Source organism: Anabrus simplex, chromosome 12, assembly GCF_040414725.1.
Source record: "Anabrus simplex isolate iqAnaSimp1 chromosome 12, ASM4041472v1, whole genome shotgun sequence".
Taxonomy (NCBI): Eukaryota; Metazoa; Arthropoda; class Insecta; order Orthoptera; family Tettigoniidae; genus Anabrus; species Anabrus simplex.
Window position 1 is genome coordinate 26509614 of NC_090276.1, and position 21213 is coordinate 26530826.

At 38.9% G+C, this 21213-nt stretch overlaps 1 protein-coding gene across 1 annotated transcript in view; it reads right to left on the reverse strand.

The window, feature by feature from the left end:
- Nucleotides 1–21213, reverse strand: part of Lrp4 (LDL receptor related protein 4) — a 315255-nt gene that overhangs the window by 72615 nt on the left and 221427 nt on the right. Inside the window, exons 11-14 of the mRNA XM_068229792.1 lie at nucleotides 20127–20336; nucleotides 15633–15814; nucleotides 13715–13878; nucleotides 2515–2649 (exon numbers count right to left, since the gene is read on the reverse strand). Of these exons, the coding sequence (XP_068085893.1) occupies nucleotides 2515–2649; nucleotides 13715–13878; nucleotides 15633–15814; nucleotides 20127–20336 (691 nt within the window). The remainder of the gene's footprint in view (nucleotides 1–2514; nucleotides 2650–13714; nucleotides 13879–15632; nucleotides 15815–20126; nucleotides 20337–21213) is intronic.

Here is a 21213-nt window from a genome sequence, read left to right on the forward strand (position 1 = left end):
ACAGGGATTACTTATTAGGACTACATTTTAAATTAATACCAATGGTAATGTCACATATGACGAAATTCAACTAGTGCAGTTTAAATTCACTAATTACATATAGTGTTATAGACTGAGAGACTTTTTGCCTATTTTACAAAATAATTTGTAAAATGTACATAATATTTTTCAAGTGTTCATTTGATTGTATTTGAACTGTATACAGTATTGTCAATTTTAGTCCATGGTTGAAGATGACCCATAATGGGGTCGAAATCGGTCACATTGTATAAGTGATTTGACATCATATTAAATGGTATTGAATAGGTGGGCCTTCATTTTAATCTGCTATTAATTTGACGGATATAGTAGCGAGGGGAAGGGGGAGTGGGATACATCAAAATTGAAAAGATAGCTACAAAATGGTAAGTATTTTTATGTTCTTTGAGTGAATTTCCACAGAGAGGCAAAGGTTCACACTCTATCAAATTATGTGTGGTAATAATTTTTTTTTAATTTTTTGATTCAGTACTGTACAATAAAACTTTCACCTAAGGAACAATAATTAGACATGTACTGTATTAAAACTAAATAGAAGTAAACATCATTTAGTAATTTAGTATTTGGGAATAGGAGACTCCCTACTACAGAGGATACAGAAAGCAACACTGAAGTGGTCTGGCCATGTAAGAAGGATGACTACAAGCAGGGCTGCAAGAAAAGAATATGAAAGAGAAGTAAAAGGATTTTTTTTTTTGCTTTACGTCGCACCGACATAGATAGGTCTTATGGCGGCGATGGGAGAGGAAAGGCCAAGGAATGGGAAGGAAGCGGCCGTGGCCTTAATTAAGATACAGCCCCAGCATTTGCTTGGTGTGAAAATGGGAAACCATGGAAAACCATCTTCAGGGTTGCCGACAGTGGGGTTCGAACCTACTATCTCCCAGATGCGAGCTCACAGCTGCACGCCCCTAACCGCATGGGCAACTCGCCCGGTAAAAGAGAAAAAGATCAGTGGGCAGGCCTAGAGGAAAATAGACAGATCTGGTGAAAATAGATGTCGAGGAGAGAGGACAAGATTGGGAGAAGATTATGAGAGAACAGTGGCTCATGGACAGACAAAGATTGAGGGAGCTCGTACAACACACCCAGGCAACTCAAGATAGTCAATGATGATGATGATGATGATGACTACACACTAACAAAGTAATGGACACTAGATAGAACTATACAGACACACTGACTGAGAGAGACCGCCAGACTGACGAATCCACGTGGCAAATGGATGAATCATACCTTATTGTCCATGACCTTGGCAAAAATATATCCCACTGGTTTCCTTGCTGTGGTGCTGTACAAATTGGTTAGTCAAGACGAATGACATTTTGTGCATATTTCCACTAAGTATTTCTCTTAAAAATTAAAGAAATTAAAGGAAATAATTAGTAGAACAGGGTTTGCTTGATACAAGATTTTCTCTAGCTCTTAGTTACAGACAGGAAGCACACAGTGAGAAGGCGATGCTACTGACCTAGTATACATGGTTGCCATGGTTACATTGTTGTTGGGAAACTGATGATACTAATTCCAGATAGATACCATCCCAAAAACATATCCATTTTAACCCTTAGAGTGCCGGGCTCTCTAGTAGATTCCCATACATAAATTACCAAGCAATTTTGGCTGAAAATGCAGGGTCTACTTTTTTTAAATAATTAGAGATGTATTTGATGTATCTGCCTGTTCTTTTCTTTGTTTTGAAGCATAAGGTTTGTTCTACCAAAGTATGTGCCTTTGAACATTTAAGAAATGGACATTTTTTTTTAAATTCAAAATTTAAAAAAATTTTAAGGTGTCTTCTCATATTTAATTATTTTAAATGGCCAAAATTGCCAGATACTATCTAATCAAATCATCAGATTTCTTAACTTAGCATTCTATTTAGAAGGCAGATGATATTGTATCTGTGTCACGACCAACTAGATAGTTCAAGCTAACTTTTCTTTGACCGTATGGGTTGTTCCAAAGGCCATGGATATAAACAAATTAATACTCTTTGACTCTCTGCGCACGTTGACTGTAAACAAACAATGGCATCCACAAGTACTGAACGTGACGAAGAAATTCCTAGTTGGTCGTGACACATATACAATCTCATCTGCCTTCTAAGTAGAATGCTATGTTAAGAAATCCAATGATACGATTAGATGGTATCTGGCAATTTTGGCCATTTTTCTGAAATACGATCGGATTGTATTTGGCATTCTAAAGGGTAAAATACAGGTATTTTGGGTTTATTTTTCCTTAAAAAGTTGTAAGCCAATGGATTATAAACCACCAAGACAAAGAATATTTTATGTTGATTGCTTTCATGGTTTCATGGGGCTGTTGGTATTGTGATCATAACTACAGGACCAGAGATCCTCAACTATGATCATGGTATTAATGGTCACATAAAACTACAATTTTATTTGCTTGCTTAAAACCTACGTTTGGACTTGTTCTCGTACAGCACTTATAGAAAAAAATACTCACCCATCCTTACGTAACTTCAGGCCCATGGGACATACACACTGGTAACTTGTTCGGCTGGGTAGACACATGTGAGAACAACCTCCAGTATTATTTCCACAACGGTTTGCATACAGGGGCTGACGTTGGGGATGATAACTGTAAAAAACATAAACAAGTAATTAATACAGTAATTAACCCAGGTGTAGAGATGGCTGCTGTTCAAAGGATAAATAACTATATAATTGATTTTATGTCCCACTAATTATTACTTTTAAAGTTTTTGGAGGTGCCAAAATGCTATAATTTCAACCTGCAAGAGTTCTTTCATGTGCCAAGCTCGATAGCTTCAGTCGCTTAAGTGCGGCCAGTATCCAGTATTCGGTAGATAGTAGGTTCGAACCCCACTGCCGGCAGCCCTGAAAATGGTTTTCCGTGGTTTCCCATTTTCACACCAGGCAAATGCTGGGGCTGTACCTTAATTAAGGCCACGGCCGCTTCCTTCCCACTCCTAGCCCTTTCCTGTCCCATCGTCGCCGCAAGACCTATCTGTGTCGGTGCAACGTTAAACAACTAGCAAAAAAAAATCTATCAAAATGAGGCTGGTGTAAATGAGCAACTTCAAATACCACCATAATGAGCCAAGACTGAACCTGCCAACTTGGACTCAGAATGTATGTGCTCTATTGTCTGACAGTTTAAAGGAACTATTGAACAAAGTAGGTACAGTAGAACCTCATTAATCCAGATTAACTGAGACTCTAGGTTGTCCGAATTAATGAAATTCTGGATTAAACAAAATAACTAATGAAATGAGCCATAGTACATATTTAAACATTCTATTTAATAAGAAGAACGTGTACAGTACAGTATTTTGAATTTAAGAAATACAAAGTTTATTTAGTACACAAGATATAATTCAATCCAGTATTAGGCCCAACAAAGTACAGAGCAACTAGTGCAGTACAGAATTAGAACATGGCAATCAAGGCACACCTTCACTGACCACACTTGACATGCTTACTGGTTTGAAGAAACTGCTGATCTTTTATAATTTTCCTTTGACACTAATTTCTTTAATAATTAACTCAAGCAGATGCCTCAATTGTTTGTAATATGCAGATATGTTTTATCATTGATATCTTCAACATATTTAATGACAATGTTTAGATGGTCTTTAATTTCAGAAAATTTTGGCTCAGGGTTAATAATATCACCTGCTAGTCATATTCATCCATTTCAGAGCTTTCTGCAGCGGTCACACTTTCAATGATATCCTCCTGTGTAGTTTACACATTGCATTCATAACTCAGCTTTATAATGCAATTGCACTTATGTATTATTATTACACAACTGTCAGGATTAAGCAAAGTCCGGACTAATGGGGTCTGGATTAATGAGGTTCTAATGTAACTGGATGTTGAAGGATTATTATTTTCATTCAGCAAGTGCAATTAATCCAAGTATTTTAAAAAGAAGTTGGGAAATGATAATCCAGAGGAGTTGTTGACCTCGACAGTGCAGCTGGTTAGACATTATGGCCTTCTGTTCCCAAAATAGCAGGTATAATTCCAAATAAGATTAGTGGCATTCAGGGTAAAAATTCTCTGTCATCTATTTTTAGAATGTTAAAAGTCCTCCTACAGGAAAAAATTCAACGCCCCTGGAGTGTTAAGACTGTTAGCAGTTAGAACAAATATTAAACAAATAATTATTTCAACTTCACAGAATAAAATTCCATATCTACGAGGCAGAAGGGCATATGTCCATTTTTTGTGATTCTGAGTTACGGTCAGTTTTGTGTTCGGTATAATCAAACATATGTATGAAATAAAGGCGGTAGTCCAGAGGGATTTTAGGAGAGAAAAGAAGCATATGGGACAGACATCCGCCTTTTGCAGGAAACTCTTAACAAAATGGACATAAGCCCTTTTGCTTCTCAGGTAAAGAATTCATGTTGCAAACAAGAGGAATAGGATTATTTCCATCACAGACTGACACCAATTGTTTAAGGGGAACAGGCTTTATAGCTATCTGATCTTCTTTTGCTAGAGATTTAATGTTGCACTAATCATCACTATCTTCAAGAAAGGTGATCATAGTGTATGTAGGAACTACCGTGGTATATTGCTTTTGTCAATTTCAGGTAAAATTCTCACAAGAATCCTATTAAACCAGCTCCAAGTTATCTCTGAGAGGATTTTGCCTGAGTCTCAAAGTGGTTTCCGAACCTCCAGAGGCACAACAGATATGATCTTCTGTGTTAGACAACTCCAGGAAAAATGCAGAGAGCAACAGCAGCCTCTGTATTTAGTTTTCTATGATCTGAAAAAAGCCTTTGATTCAGTACCAAGATCTGCTATGTGGAAAGTATTGAGACATTTTGGATGTCCTGAACGTTATGTGGAATTGGTTCAAGCTCTTCAGGATGGCATGTCTGGACAGGTAACTCAGTATCAGATTTGTTCCCACCGAGCTTGATAGCTGCAGTCGCTTAAGTGCGGCCAGTATCCGGTAATTGGGAGATAGTGGGTTCAAGCCCCACTGTCGGCAGCCCTGATGATGGTTTTCCGTGGTTTCCCATTTTCATACCAGGTAAATGCCGGGGCTGTACCTTAATTAAGGCCACGGGCGCTTCCTTCCAATTCCTAGGCCTTTCCTCTCCCATCGTCGCCATAAGACATATCTGTGTCGGTGCGACGTAAAGCAAATAGCAAAAAAAGAAACAAACAAGGCTGTGTCCTTGCTCCTACACTCTTTGCACTGTACATGGCTGCCATGCTGCATGAATCATCTGCAAACAACTTAGGCATGGAGATTAAATTTTGTTTTGATGGAGGCCTTTTCAATCTGGCAAGACTTCACTCACAAAGATGTACTCTGGTTACCCGGGTGACAGAACTGCAGTATGCCGATGACACCGCATCTCCTGCTCTAACACCTGCAGAACTACAATAGTCAGTCAACTGTTTTAAAACTGCATGTGCTCACTTTGGTCTTGTCATTAATGCAAAAAAAAACTAAGGTACTTGCACAACCTACACCAGGCATAACTCTTCCTGAGTTCAGTATCTCCATCTTAGACACAATGCTGGAGCAGGTTGATCACTTTTCATATCTTGTCTAAATGGTGTACCTGCGAACAAGATGTTATAAAAGAATTGGGGCTGCTCATGCAGCATTCAGACGGTTAATACACAGAGTCTTCACGAATAACGACCTAAAATTGCATACCAAACTCATGGTGTAGAAAGCTGTTGTCATTTCCACGCTACTGTATGGCTATAAAACTTGGACATTCTATCACCGTGATATCAAAAAACTTGAGCACTTCCACCAACAAAAACTGAGATACATCTTGAATATTAAGAGGGAGAATTATGTGACCAACACTGCAGTTCTCGACAAAGCGCAGCTAAATAGCATTGAGGCAACAATCATCACTCATCGACTGAGATGGTTAGGCCATGTTCACCGCATGAGTGATTCCAGGCTTCCCCGCCAAATTATTTATGGTGAAATTAACTCCGGCAGTACACCTCGTGGAGCCCCTCTTAAGCATTTTTAGGACCAGCTGAAACACATCATGAAGACAACTGGTATAAATATACAGGCATGGGAAGAATGTGTTGTGGACCATTCACTGTAAAGTAAGTAAACTCGTGTCCTCATCCCGAGGTGGTGCAGCACTTTTCAGGCACACCCTCATTGGAGGTGAGCTGCATGTACCATTTCAATCACATACCAGCCCTCCTGCCATTCTTAAATTTCTGGCAGTACTGGGAATCGAACCCGGGCCCCCGAGGACGGCAGCTAATCACACTGACCGTTACGCTACAGAGGCGGACACCATTCACTGTGGCAGAACACTACATCCACCGCTGTCAACTTGTTCAAAAGAGAACACCACAGACATCAAGAGGCCAAGCAACAAGCAAGAAAGCTCCATCAATCACAACCCCCCACCCTCCTGCATTCATTCAGTGCGATTTGTGTGGGCATATATTTTATGCCAAGATTGCTCTGTTTAGTCACCACAAAGAGAGTTGACTGCTCACTTTATGCCAATGACGACAAACATTGCACTAACACATCAAAAGGTTTTCAGTGGTACAAGGACAAGAAAGGGGAAGGCAGCGGTCATTGCCTTGATTAAAGTGGAGCACCAATGGTCACTTTTGCTGGCAAATCTATCTACGGCTGGAAACAAAGGACACAAGCATGTGAACAAGTAGCGGAGCCACAAAGGCCCCATCCTGTAAGACACCTTTCACTCAGGTGTGAGTAATGCATCTTACTGAGGATGAGTGAGTAATTAGGTTCTCCAGGACGTGCTGCAGTGGTGATGAAGTTCTTCGGACTGTGTAGAAGTGGCGATGGTAGAGGTTTCCTACACCACCCACTGCAACTCGCAAAAGCGAATGTGCAGATCATATCACAATTCATAGTCTTGTCTACAAATATCCTTTACAAGACTGCCTTTCCCTCTACTCCCCACTGGCAGTTTTGGTTCCACAAATTTCAGGACTGCTCGCATGATTCCGATATTGCGATTCTGCCAGGCAACAACGTGCTTGTGATTGGTGACAATGGCAGTGGAGAGAACATCCTGTATTTATCCAGACCCCTCTTTTGAGGCAGGTCTGCTCAGGGAGTGGTGCCCCTGCCTATGCGAGTTCCAGAGCACACTGACCCAGTGCGTAACATCTGGTAAGGGTGCCAGCTCAGGGTTACAAGTGAAGACCTCGATGGTACCTATAGCGGAGAAGAAGGGCTTCAGTACAGTGTTGGTGGTGGAAGAGGCAATTCAGTGCTTGTGTTGAGATATCCAAGTTGGATGCAGAAATCAACTTACTGATACTCTTACCACCAAGGCTAAGAACTGTAACTCACTAGGCAAACAAATTATAGTAGGAGCTGGAAACAAAACTCAGGTCAACATATACTCCCCTAAAATTGCCAACATCAATCCAATTTACAACTATGTTCATAGGTGTGAATTTAACGTTCTTCCCTCAACACTTTTTATGGTTGGCTGCTATACCACAACGATACTCTCATACCCAGATAGACCGAGCTCGATAGCTGCAGTCGCTTAAGTGCGGCCAGTGTCCAGTATTCGGGAGATAGTAGGTTCGAATCCCACTGTCGGCAGCCCTGAAAATGGTTTCCCGTGGTTTCCCATTTTCACACCAGGCAAATGCTGGAGCTGTACCTTAATTAAGGCCACGGCCGCTTCCTTCCCACTCCCAGCCCTTCCCTGTCCCATCGTCGCCACAAGACCTATCTGTGTCGGTGCGACGTAAAGCAACTAGCAAAAAAAAAAAAAAAAAAACCCCAGATAGTTATACCTCTTGAAATGTAATCTCAAGTTGTACCTCAGAGGGGCTGCCACGAGAGCAACTGTTCCCTTTGTTAAGCGTGGCTGATGAATAGCCCAAAATGGCATTGTGGAAGGCAACGGAAAGCAACATTAATTATATTTCCCCTAGGATATCATGACTGGATCACAGCCATGACTGGACCTGCCAAAAGGCAAAACAACCTATTATATGAGCATCTTCCCACATCAAGACTGAAGAGTTTTGATGCCTGCCCTCCTGATGAAGCCGGGAGGCAGATACAAGCTCATCGAGGGCTGAAAAGGGATGGATGTAGAAATGGGATTGAAGAGGAGAGAGCCAATCTATTTAAAGATGTGGAGATTGTCCTTGTACTTTTGTGTTTCCATGTTTGTCCTCTTCTCCTCTTTCTGTTGCTCCCTCTTCCCACACTGACCTGCAATTGTCTTCATCTTGTTATACAGCACAGGGTGTTTCAGAAGTACACAGCATAATTTCAGAGTTTGTAACATTATTATTTTGTGCACGAGGTCAGATTATCTTACAGAAAAAAATCATTATTATTATTATTATTATTATTATTATTATTATTATTATTATTATTATTATTATTATTATTATTATTTTTGTGACCTAAATTATTTTATCTATTTGGTTTGGATTATTGTGATTTTAATATTATTATTTCCTGTTCCCATTAACTGTGTCCCTAAGCCTTCTTATCTAAACATTTATCTTTTCCTCATTTTCTGGTACGCAGCCTTGAGGTGAGTGTTTGACTCACTATGTATATCTGTGAGGGGCCACGCTGTGTGTCATTGACTATTATAGTGAGTATGGCTCAAGGCTGTCTCCTCTACAGTTGCTTTATGTAGCATTGTTGTCTTGTGAAATGAAAGTGATCAATTTGAGCTTGGCCTGACTTGACGTGCTACGTATGTTGAACAGCTGTATGTGCTGATTGTATTGGATATCTCTGATATCCTTCACATTGGGATTTATTCCTGATTTTCATGTACTTGTATAGTCTTAAATTATTTTCCTCATTTATTCTAGATTTGATGGGACATCTATAATCTTAGATTTTTAATCTTCCTCATTTAGTATTTCCTCCCTGACGTTTTGAATTCTCGAGTTATTGAGAATTATTCACTTAAGTATTTATCCAAAACGAATTGTTTTCATCTCGGTGAATAACCTTAACTTTTGATTCCCAATTAATTAATCACCAAACCTAATTCTGATTTACCAACCATCTTGTATATTGTTTTAACAACTTTCAATACCTTTTGACCTTCAACTTGACCTTTACATTGAACCTTTATTAAATCCTTATTCAAATTAATTCTGGTTATCATTGTTTAGTTCCATCAGCAAGTTGGCAATCACGCAAAGATATTATGGACCTTGTGGAAGTCATGGGTAGTTTCTTCCAAGTTACTTTGATTTTCAGTAAATTTATGTTTGGTGTCCACAATTAATCAATTAATTTATTAGTTAGTTAATCGTCCACACATCACAGATTCGACTGCTCACATATAGATAAGGTACAAAGTCTATATGGACATGGGTAGTGGGCTAGCTGGCATGTACTGATGTACTCTGGACATTACTGTGCAAGAGGTGTTCAAAATGCCCACCTCTTGCTATACTACAGGCTTATGCTCATCGTCGCATGGAGTTATTAACATGCTTAAATATGTCCAGTGCTGTACATATTGTTTGAAATGACCTTACAATACCACCATGAAGTGTGGCTTTATCCTCTACTGAAGGCTTTGTGTAAGAAGAAGTTTAACGGCTTTAGACCACGTGATTGTGCAGGCCAAGAAAATATGGATTTCCATATCCATGTTTGTATACTCATTTCCCTTCTCTTTATGAGAGGAATTCAATGCTGAAATTATGCTGTGTATTTTTTAAACAAGCTGTATGTGTTCCTTTCTTGTTCCCCTCTCTCTTTGTGTGACTTGATAAGCAACTGAATTAGGGAGAGCTGTGTTTTGCAAAATGGTGCTGTGGTGGGCCAGTGAATATAATAGTATGGGGACCAATCACAGGAGATAAAATGGAACCACTAGTACATCTGCTAATGTCCCTCATAGGCAATCAATACAGGAACCTGCTGTCAGAATATGTCCACCCATTTGTTGACCTCCAATACCCTGCAGGAGACGTATACCTATAGCAAGAAAATGCCCCACCCATCGCCCCTGAAATGTGGCTGATCGATACGATAAACAGCCATGGACATGAGGACACTCGCCTGGTCCCCAAAGTCTCCTGATCCAATCCTATTGAGGACATTTGGGATTCTGTCGAGGGGGATGTTTGCGCTCTGGTCTCTGCTCCATTGAATCTCCGTGTGTTATGGGAGGTTGAGCAACGGTAGTGGATCAATGTCGTTCCCAATGGTTTCAGTGTCTTGTAGAGGCCAATGCCATGCCACATCAGTGCCATCATCAGAGCTAAAGAAGGTGCTACATGTAACTAGCTGGGTATCTCTAATTCAACTGCTCATCAGTGTACAACACGGATGTCAAACCTTGCCTGCCATAAGCACAGTGCCCGTGCTAGAAATACCTGTGAACGTGGGTTCAAGTCTCTTCCCCTCAATCTGCTTGAACTTCCCCATGACACTGACTAAGGGCTGTGCATACCTACTAATGGCAGGCTTCAGCTACCTCCTTTGGTCTACAAGTAATGTTTGAAACATGAGTTGTGGCATAATAATTGGCACTGTAATTTGTTAGGGTGTGTTTGTGTTTCCTTACATTTTTATTGACATGATTGTTTTAAGAGATGCTACTTTTAGCCTAGCCCAGTTCCTTTTGTTTCAGTTTATAAAATCATGACTTCTGCTACAAAAGCGATGTAGTAGTGCCATGGAATTCGGTATTGTTCTGCTTCATAATTGTTCATAGGAGAGTTAAGCCCCTAAAAAAATAAATGCCTTTTATTTTGTATTTCACTGCTTATGGCCACCTTTAAAGTAGTTGCAGCAAAACCTCGTTAAGACGTTTCTACAAGGGACAACAAAAAAAACCGTGTTAAGCGAGATGACATACTACTGAATACATGAATAAAAACTATCCAAAAGGAATATGGAAACACTACATACGATTTTTTCCAACATGAGGGCATTTTAGGTCGTGTATCCATGGGTACAGTGTAAACTATATCTACCATATCTAAAGATAAGAGGGAAAGTATTAGGCATTAAAAGGTGTGAAAAATATGAGAGAACAAATATGAAAAGCTTTTCTGATGGGGTTTATAAAATAACAAGTGCACTGAAAGTTGTGAAAACCACCAAACAACAAATATGAAAATATGTTCACTGAAGCCAATAAAAATATCAAAGTAGTATTGCAGATCACACTCTTTCTAAAACAAATGCTAGTAGATGCCTTTTATTTCAGAGCAGTGGGTTATTAAATATTATTTTCTGGTCACACTCTTTGATACTGAATTGGAGGTTACACTCGATCATATGCGACTGGTAGGAATGTCTTTGACCGCTATTTTCAATAAATTTCGACCAACTTGAATGATCGAGTCAAAACTCAAAGCTGCAAGTTCAAAATTCGAGACCTATGTGCGCTTCAAGTTGCGATTGCCTGTCCACTTTCTGACAGATTTTAATTTTGTCTTCATTAGTAAGGAATTTCATGACTATCTCCATACCCATAACTATGCTATCACCACCAAGCTAGTCAATTTCACACGATTATGTTCCTAATCCAGATATAGGCTACCGTATCATGCAACAAATATTCGCTACATTTCACTGTACCGCTCAACACAAAGTAAATTTCTAACTTCTGAATGGAATTTGAAAAACAAGCACAAATTTCACTGTACCACTCAACACAAAATAAATTTCTAACTTCTGAATGGAATTCGAAATACAAGCATAAATAGGCACACTGTGTTATTCAGCGACCTCGATTCTAACCAGCAAGCAAAACTGAACATTCCTGGGGCTAACAACTTGCTCCCCAAAGGTGCAACTTATCCTGTGAAGTTCAAGAATTTAAGGGCTTTTCCCATAATCATGCAACTGTGGCGATGGCTCTTACCAGAGTTGGAAATAACGTTGGAAAAATGTGATCGTACTAAGCGGTAATAGCAAAAATTCGTGATGTGATAAGCGAGGTATTTATATATATATATTTAATACGATGAGAATCGGGACTTCGAATTTATGACGTGTTAAGCGGGAAAACGTGTTAACGTGTTTCCTGGTACACGGTACTTACAAAGCATGTGTTTTTCACATTTTATGCAAATGCCATGTTAAATACGTTCAATTATATATGTCCTTACGTGAAAGAATGTACTCATGTATCGTACGGAATACCATAGTTATGAACATGTAATGTACATCCCTCCAGGCTTGCGCTATCTAATAACATCCTGGGCTTTAGCTGGTAACAGTTGTATCTCATGTACGCGTCAGTCAGCTCGTGACATGCCTGGTGTACATAAACTGTTTCAGACTTTGATTCTGAAATTCTGGACCTCAGCGACAAGCACACAGCTGACTGTACCACACCATCTTTAACCCTGGAGTGGTCGCATGAGTTTTGTCAATATTAATGGTCGCACCGGGTCTCTCAGACCCATTTTTTCTCAGTGTTTTACTACTAGATTTTTATACTTTATTTACAATTACAGTATTATAGGACATTATTTCGTGTATTCTAATCCAATATAGATGACTAAAATATTTAACTATCCCGTTTCTTAACCAAAAAATGTATTTTAATAATTACACTGTAAAACTGATTGTTTTCTGTTAACTTGTGAAAGGTAAGGCATGGTAACAGTAAAATGTACTTCACATAATTTTTTTCACTTTTTCCTGCATTTACATGCACAAAGCAACACTTTCATCTATTTTCTACACAGTCTCAATAAAACATATTTTTGAGAATTTCACACTTGAAGTATTGGTATAAAAATATGGACTCTTTTTGGTATGTGTGAATTATGTATCATAATTTATTTTAGAGTCCGACTCGTTGGCTGAACGGTCAGCGTACTGGCCTTCGGTTCAGAGGGTCCCGGGTTCGATTCCCGGCCGGGTCAGGGATTTTAACCTTAATTGGTTAATTCCAATGGCACGGGGGCTGGGTGTATGTGTTGTCTACATCATCATTTCATCCTCATCATGACGCGCAGGTCGCCTACGGGAGTCAAATAGAAAGACCTGCACCTGGCGAGCCGAACCCGTCCTGGGATATCCCGGCACTAAAAGCCATACGACATTTCATTTCATTTATTTTAGAAACACATCCAATATAGAGAAACTTTACTTTAATCAATTTCTATGCACATTCTGCAGATAAGTTGTCCATGTTCTCCGCAAATGAAATTTTGGCCCTTGGGGCAGATGAAAGATGTCTTCCTCTATGTTTGTCGGGCAGAAATGACCAAGAGCTTCTTCATCTTCAGATTTCTCCAATATGAAACGAATCCAGGCAGAGTTAGCTTCATCCATTGTTACACAGAAGAAAAATGGTACTAAACTAACAATGCGAAGTTTGACAAAAAGACCAACATTAACAGTCGCACCGGGTCTGCGAGACCCTGAACAGCCTGTACGCGCAAATTTTCCAAGGCAACTGAGAGCGGGCTACTGTGTTCGATTGAAGGCCAAGAAGCTACCAGGGATGGGGAAGCACTCGGTGTATTCCAACAACAGGAACACCAATAAGTATGTCCGCCCGGGTCTCGTAGACCCATCGCGACCACTCCAGGGTTAAACACTAAGTTTAATAGAAAGGTGGCATAGGAACATTATACAGAATAGTACACAAATTAACATAAGGCAAACACTGTAGGGAGCACTAACAATATAATAGATCCTGTATTACCTGTGAATGTCCATGGGGAAATGGAGTCTGGAGTGAATGACGCGCATTCCCATGCCTGTCAGCTTATTTGCTGTTAAAATACTTTTAGTATGCCAATCTGTCCAGTAGATGGCATCTTCAAACAGGGTGAGTGCAAATGGATGTGGAAGTCCCTTACTGATTACCTGTAAATGAAACAACATTGTTGTTTAATGTTATGCAACCTATTGCATAATCTTCATACAAGGTGATCCCAAAGGAGAATCTCAACCCTCAATAATAAGGAAAACAATGCAAGAAGTCTGAAGATTGAAGTATTATGGATCTCATTTTTGTCATAAGAAAGCTTAAACCAAAGGACTGGGAACATGGAAAAAATCTTGTGATTACATTATTTTGGACATTGAAAAGGCCTACAATAGAGCCTCTCAGAACAAGATCTGGGAATGTCTTGAAGACCTCAAGGTGCCAAAATACCTGACTGACAAAGTAAAGACACTATACTAGAATTGCTATAGTTGTGTTCAGACAGGCAGTGGCTTGAGACCAAGAGAGATGTTTAGCATGGAAGTGCCCTAACACCACTCTTGTTCATAATAGCAATGGACAAGATCATAGTCTATCAAGAAAATGGACAGCAGACAAAATGCCCTGGTATTTTTTGTTATGGAAAGAAACAGAAGCTGGACTACATAAAAAAAACTGACTGAGTGGAACAATATGTTCAATAACTTTCAGTTAAAGGTAAGTAAAACAAAGACCGTAGAAATGAGCATCAAAAGGAATGGAACAAACTCAAAACTCTTTTTGGGAGAACCAAATTAGAATCAGTTTCTCACTGCAAGTACTTTATAAGCACAATCTCCAAAGACACAAAGAGAACACTATTAAGTAGAAAATACTCAGCAGAACACAAGAAGCATTAAACTTTTATAATCAAGTCAGAAACCTACTCTGGGACTAAAGAATACCACAAAAAGTAAAACAAACCTTTAACACACCTACTTCATACCAAATCCCATGTATGGTTTAGAGGCATGTCCTCTACTAAACAATGACAACAGTGAATATTCAGGCAACAAAAATGAGATTAATTAGAACTTTGAATCAAACTACTCAAAATGACAAAATCATGAATGAAGTAAATAGGTCCCTTTTATCAGTGTAATAAAGAAGCATAGACTTCAGTGGTATGGGCACATTATGAGAATGAAGAGCAAGAAACCTGCCAGAAAATACTTCAAACTTGCTCTCCAAGACAAAAGACCAAGGGGATGGCCACGGAAATGCTTGACAGAGACAGTGAAATCAGATGTGGAGGCAAGAGGTCTCGTATGGAAAGATGTCCTGCAGCAGAAGATGTACGCATACATCAAGAGATGGTGAGTGCTTGTACACCACACTTGGGAAATTGGAGTTGCAAGATGATGATGATGGTGATGATGATGATGATGATGATGATGATGATGATGCTGATGATGATGATTTTCTGAAGCAGTGGAGATAATTTTTCTTTCCACCAGATTAAAGAAAGTATACAGAAAAAAATAATTGAAAAATGCAATTTTTGACCCATAAAAGTGTAATTTTCTCTATCAATGTTTTGAAATGCATAATTACATCAAAAAGCGAACTATAGAAACAAAACAAAAGAGATGCAGAGAAGGAGATGATTATAACGGATAGACTTCGATAAGACCATCACACAATGTAATACTGTAGCAGAGACATGGTATAAATTGGAAAGGAACCATACTTACCCTGATCTAGCTTCATCTGGATAAAAAGGAAAATAATGGTAATGAAGGTGACATTGAAAATATTCAATTCAAAACTTCTGAGTATTTCTGTATATATAAAGTTAAACTAGAAACTTTTCTTTCAACCTATCTTCTTTTTTTTTTTTCCCTCCAATAATATAATTAGAAATATGTCTCACCTTTTTCCTATCTGTTCCATCAAACTTTGCAGTCTCTATGACATGATGTTTAGCATCTGCCCAATAGATGCGACTCATCGTGTAGTCTATACAAAGACCATTAGGCCAGAAAAGTGATTCCGTGACGATGGGCTTACGGTTACTACCGTCCATCTCTGCTTGTTCAATCTTGGGGTTAGGACCTGAAATAGACATTTAAAAAATTAAATAAATGGATACATTATGATTATAATTGATAACTGTTACTGTAAGCAACAATTAGATTAGGTTAGAATTATATGCAATATAATTGGCTGTTACTCATTTCTGAGCATACATTTTCGCCTGTCTACAGTCCATTTGCACTCAATGCTGCTTGTGCTTGTATTTCCAGTGACTAAACAAGTCAATTCTACCATTTAAAAAAATGCATTTATTGTCACTGTGAACAATTACCAGTTTTTTTATTTACAGAAATATTTTTTTATCTTCATTCATAATTACATTACAATTCAAATAACCAATCACTGACTTAGCTCATTATTAGTGATTTAAGCCCACTAGGGAGTGCTTATGACTAGTTTTTTTTACGTCGCACCGACACAGATAGGTCTTATGGGGACGATGGGATAGGAAAGGCCTAGGAATGGGAAGGAAGTGGCCATGGCCTTAATTAAGGTACAGCCCCAGCATTTGCCTGGTGTAAAAATGGGAAACCACGGAAAACCATCTTCAGAGCTGCCGACAGTGGGTTCGAACCCACTATCTCCCGAATGCAAGCTCACAGCTGCGCGCCCCTAACCGCACGGCCAACTCGCCCGGACTAGTACTTTTTAGATGCTCACTTTTGTTCCCAATACCTCTTGAGTCCTGCTATTAATTTTTCCTTTCTTTCCTGTGAAAGAGGTTTGAAAGATTTATCAACCTTTGATAGAGGAGACCATGAATTTACCATTTTAGAATATTTAGGTCGGTCTGAGTTATCAGTAGCAGAAATCTCAGCAGAAGCTAAGTCTTTTTTTTTTTTTTTTACTTCATTGAGCCACATGCTTCCAGTCTTGTAGCTTCTGATGAGTAAGAAGATCCTCTTTATAAGCCCTTTAGCTGTCTATGTTGCATGCTAATGTTAGAAGTTTCCAACTGTTGATACCCTTCAGAGTTCACTATCAGTCGGTAGGATCCATCCAGGAGCACTCTTGGCCCATGAAATTTCCGGAGGATACGTCTTTCAACTTTTTCCAGGTCGTCCATGGTGATTTTCCTGTTCATCAGTTCTGTTCTTTTTGTTAGTCCTTCTTTTCACACTACTGATTTGAACAAGGGAACTAGCTGCAATGGTAATCTACAATATTAATATTTAGCAAATCACATGTGGTTTACCCCCTGCGGAACCTCCAAATATCGAGAAGGGAAATGGACATTTCTCCCAAAATGAGTAGTCTTCTGTTGCTGGTTGCCCTCCGCTGGTTTAGCATGGGAGTTCATCTGAAGATCTGTTACTTCTAGATGATATTGTCCACATCCATTAGTCAGTAAGTAGGCAGGGTTCAGGCGATCATTTAAAATCTTGATGTTCTTACCCTTTGTGACCAACATTAAACAAACGTGTGCAGAGATCAATGAAGCCACAGAAATCCTTGTTATTTAATTTTGGCCTTGTCATCATTTTAAAATTTCATGTAAAACAGCTGTTTGCAAAAACAAAAGGAACATTTAAAGACTGAAGAGCTTATGCAAAAATTTATGTTTTAAGAATTTATTATTATTATTATTAGAAAAGCGCACGAATGTGCATTACAAAGATTATTGACCGTTTTAGTCTTTGCTATAATCGCATAGAGATTTGTTGTTGTTTTTACATCTTGTGATGTGATATATGTCACAGAACTGATCACACAGCGAACACTCACATTTTTCATTTGGGTCGTGATAAGACATATTTTATGGTGGTACCCGTGTACTGCTAGTTTTATTATCACATGTCTTAGCTTCTGGTTGGCGTTCGTCCAATTTCGATCCAACATGGCATCTGCGCTGTAGAACTCTAGCGGAATTTCTTCTCTCTTCTTCCGCCTCTCCGCTAGGTGTGCTTCTACATTCGTTGTGGATGGTAGTGGTAGTTTTATCCTCAGTTCTTCAATAAGGAAGGGTTCCCGTGCTAGTTCGTATGTTAGGCGAGAACATGTGTATTTTGAGATGCCCATTATGGTCTTTAGGAATTTTGCCTTAACTCCTTCTATGGTGGCCAGGTCTCTCTTTGTTAGTCTTTCCCATATCAAGTGAATTCCATAGGTGAGTATTTATGTGAATTAGAAAAAAAAGTTTAATTAGAATAATGTTTTGAGGACTCTCAACAAAGACATTACCAAAGAATATATTGAAAGTTATTTTTTTAATTACTGTAATTGATCGGTATTTAAAATTTCCTGTAGTAGTGGTTGTGTAATCAATCTGTTGTAACTTGCATCCAAATTGATAAGAAACTTTTGTGCCAGCCTGTATTGGCACGTGTAATTTTAATAACGAAATTTCTACATGTTTTGCAATCAAACTCTCTTGAACTTCCCCTGCAGAAATCTGATGAGTTGGGATTGATAACCTTAGGAACACTGGACATGAGCCATCATACGGTTTCTCCAGTGATGATTTCACCCTGTTAACTCTCACGAATATATGGCTAGAATGCTGAATGGTGTGAGTTTGTTGTTGTTCTGATGCTTGACGGGCATCGAGTTGTTCATGTTATGGCAAAACTGAATGAGAAATGATGGCAGATCTGGAGCCAGTTTAGTGTAACGTTCCACATCAGGGTCACCACTTATTGCTGATGTGAACAATTATTTTTGTTTATTTACATAAATATTTTATTTTATCTTCATTCATGATTACACTACAATTCAGATAACTAATCATTAACTTAACTCATACTTTTCAACTGTTCTGTTCTTCTTTTCACAATACTAACTTGAACAAGGGAACTAGTTGCAATGGCAACCTACAAAATTAGTCTTTACTAAATCACATGCGATTTCCCACACATTCACACCGATTGCAGTCAACAGATGGGGAAGAACAGGGCTTCATCTGACGACATGACACAGCATGACCATTCAAAATCAATTCTTTTAATATGATGTTTTCTTGAGATTCTTTTTTTTTAAATTTTATATTCTTTCCAAGAATGTAAAAGGCCCAAAATATCACTAATTGTATTTCTAATTAATATATGTGTACTGACTAAGGTAGACTTTTAATGTACATATTTCTCCACTGTAAAGTCATTACGGATCAATTATGAGATTCTTAAATTGCAACTGAAATATTTGTTGGGTTGATGGAGATCCTGCGTAAGCATAGCTTCAGTTATTTTGAAATCATCGTGGTTAAGTGTAAGAGAGGGCCAAGAGCGCTAACTTTGCCATTTAATAAAGTCATAAATAAATATGAAAAATGTAAGGCATGATCAAAGAGTTTCCATTTGGGGATCTTGCTGTAGCGGACATACAACGTAGCGCAACTCCGATGTGGGTATATAAGCACGGACATGCAGGCAAAGGGATTAGTGTCACAGTCGTGTCGTGCCGAGGTGCATGCAATAAATACAGGCACATGTACTGTGGTGATGTTATTACTAAATGCATCAAACAGGACTGACATGCTATTATTCTGTTCTTGCATGTCTAAGGTCAAACACCAGTGGACATCCATCGGAGAATGAAGACTGTGTATGGGGCAGCATGTCTGTTGAAAACCCACCGTTGTGAAATGGTGCACCGAGTTCGATGCAGTGGTGTCATCCATCGTCCCCTCGTCCCAGGAAGTTAAAGAGTCAACCGTTGACAGGAAAGGTGATGCTCACCCTGTTCTTTGATTAATGGGGCTGACTGCTGATTGATTTCAAGGCACCTATAGTCCTGATTTCTCCCCATGCGATTATCACACCTTCGGTCCACTCAAAAAGGTCTTGAAGGATCAACACTTCCTGTCGGATGAGGATGTGCAACAGGCAGTTGCGGATTACTTCACGCAGCGGGACATGGTATATTATCATATGGGGATCTTCTATCTGGTGTATCGGTGGGATAAGTGCCTGAATGCTCATGGTGATTTTGCCTGACTGGCATCCCGATTCAGGACTGTGACTGTCGAAGAGGAACGTATTGATACTGTAGGTATAATAATTTCACATTACATACAGGATGATTCATAAGTGACTGGTATATACATGCAACAATGAAAGCATGAACTGTTTTTGAAGTATGTGTGATTGTTATATTAAAATATGCTATTTTTATGGTACCGAAAAGACAATCTTTGTACTAAAATTGAATGAATCTAAAATGAACACACTATAAATTATGCATACCATAATAGAGATGCACATGAACTGTGTGGTTTAACATTATGATGTTCAGGTAGGGCAGTATGATTATGATTTTGATGATGATGATGATGATAAATTCCTTTAATCCTCTGTCATTATGACAACAGTTTACAAGTATGAAGTGTACTCACCCCAGTCTGTCCAGAATATGATGGCCTCTCCAGGATGCGCCACAATAGCTCGTGGTTTGTCCAGGTCACTTGATGCAATAATGTAACGATGGAGGCCATCGAGTGTAGCTACTTCAATTCTCCTGGTCCCAGAGTCAGTCCAAAAGATAATATTGTGAATCCAGTCCACTGCCACACCCCCTGGTGACTCCAAGCCCCATCTGATCACATCTGGAATAATAAGTTCCTAATATTAATCTAAGAATTAATAGAACAGAAGTAAAGGAAATCAAAGAGGAATTTGGAAAGGGAATCACAATCCAAGGAAAGGAAATCAAAACCCTGAGATTTGCTGATGATATTATTATTTTATCTGAGTCTACAGAAGATCTGGAGAATTTGCTGAATGGTATGGACAGAGACTTGGGGAAGGGGTACAAGATGAAATGAAATAAATAAGTCCAAAACAAAAGTAATGGAGTGAAGTCGAATGAAGTCAGATGATGCAATACTAGACTAGGAAATGAAGCCTAGAAGGAAGTAGATGAATATTGTTACTCAATAGTAAAATATCTAACAATGGCAGAAGTAAGGAAGATACAGAATGCTGACTAACACAAGCACAAGGAAGGCTTTTCTTAACAAAAGAAATTTGCTCACTTCGAAGACTGATACATGAATTAGAAAGACATTTTTGAAGACTTTTGTCTGGAGCATGGCATTGTATGGAAGTGAAGCATGGACGATAACTAGCTTAGAAGGAATAAGAATAGAAGCTTTTGAAATGTGGTGTTAAAGAAGAATGCTGAAGGTGAGATGGGTAGATCGAATCACGAATGAAGAGATACTGGATCGAATTGGTGAGAGGAGATTGTTGTGGCTAAATCTGATGAGAACAAGAGACAGGATGAAGATACAGGACTTGTTCAGTTGGTTGCTTGTTACGGGAATTGTAGGCGGTAAGAACGGTAGGGGTAGACCAAGGTATGAATATGACAAATAGATGAGTAGATGTAGTATGTAATAGTTACATAGAATTGAAAAGGTTAACAAAGGACAGCATGGCATTGACAGCTGCATCAAACCAGTCTATGGACTGATGACTCCA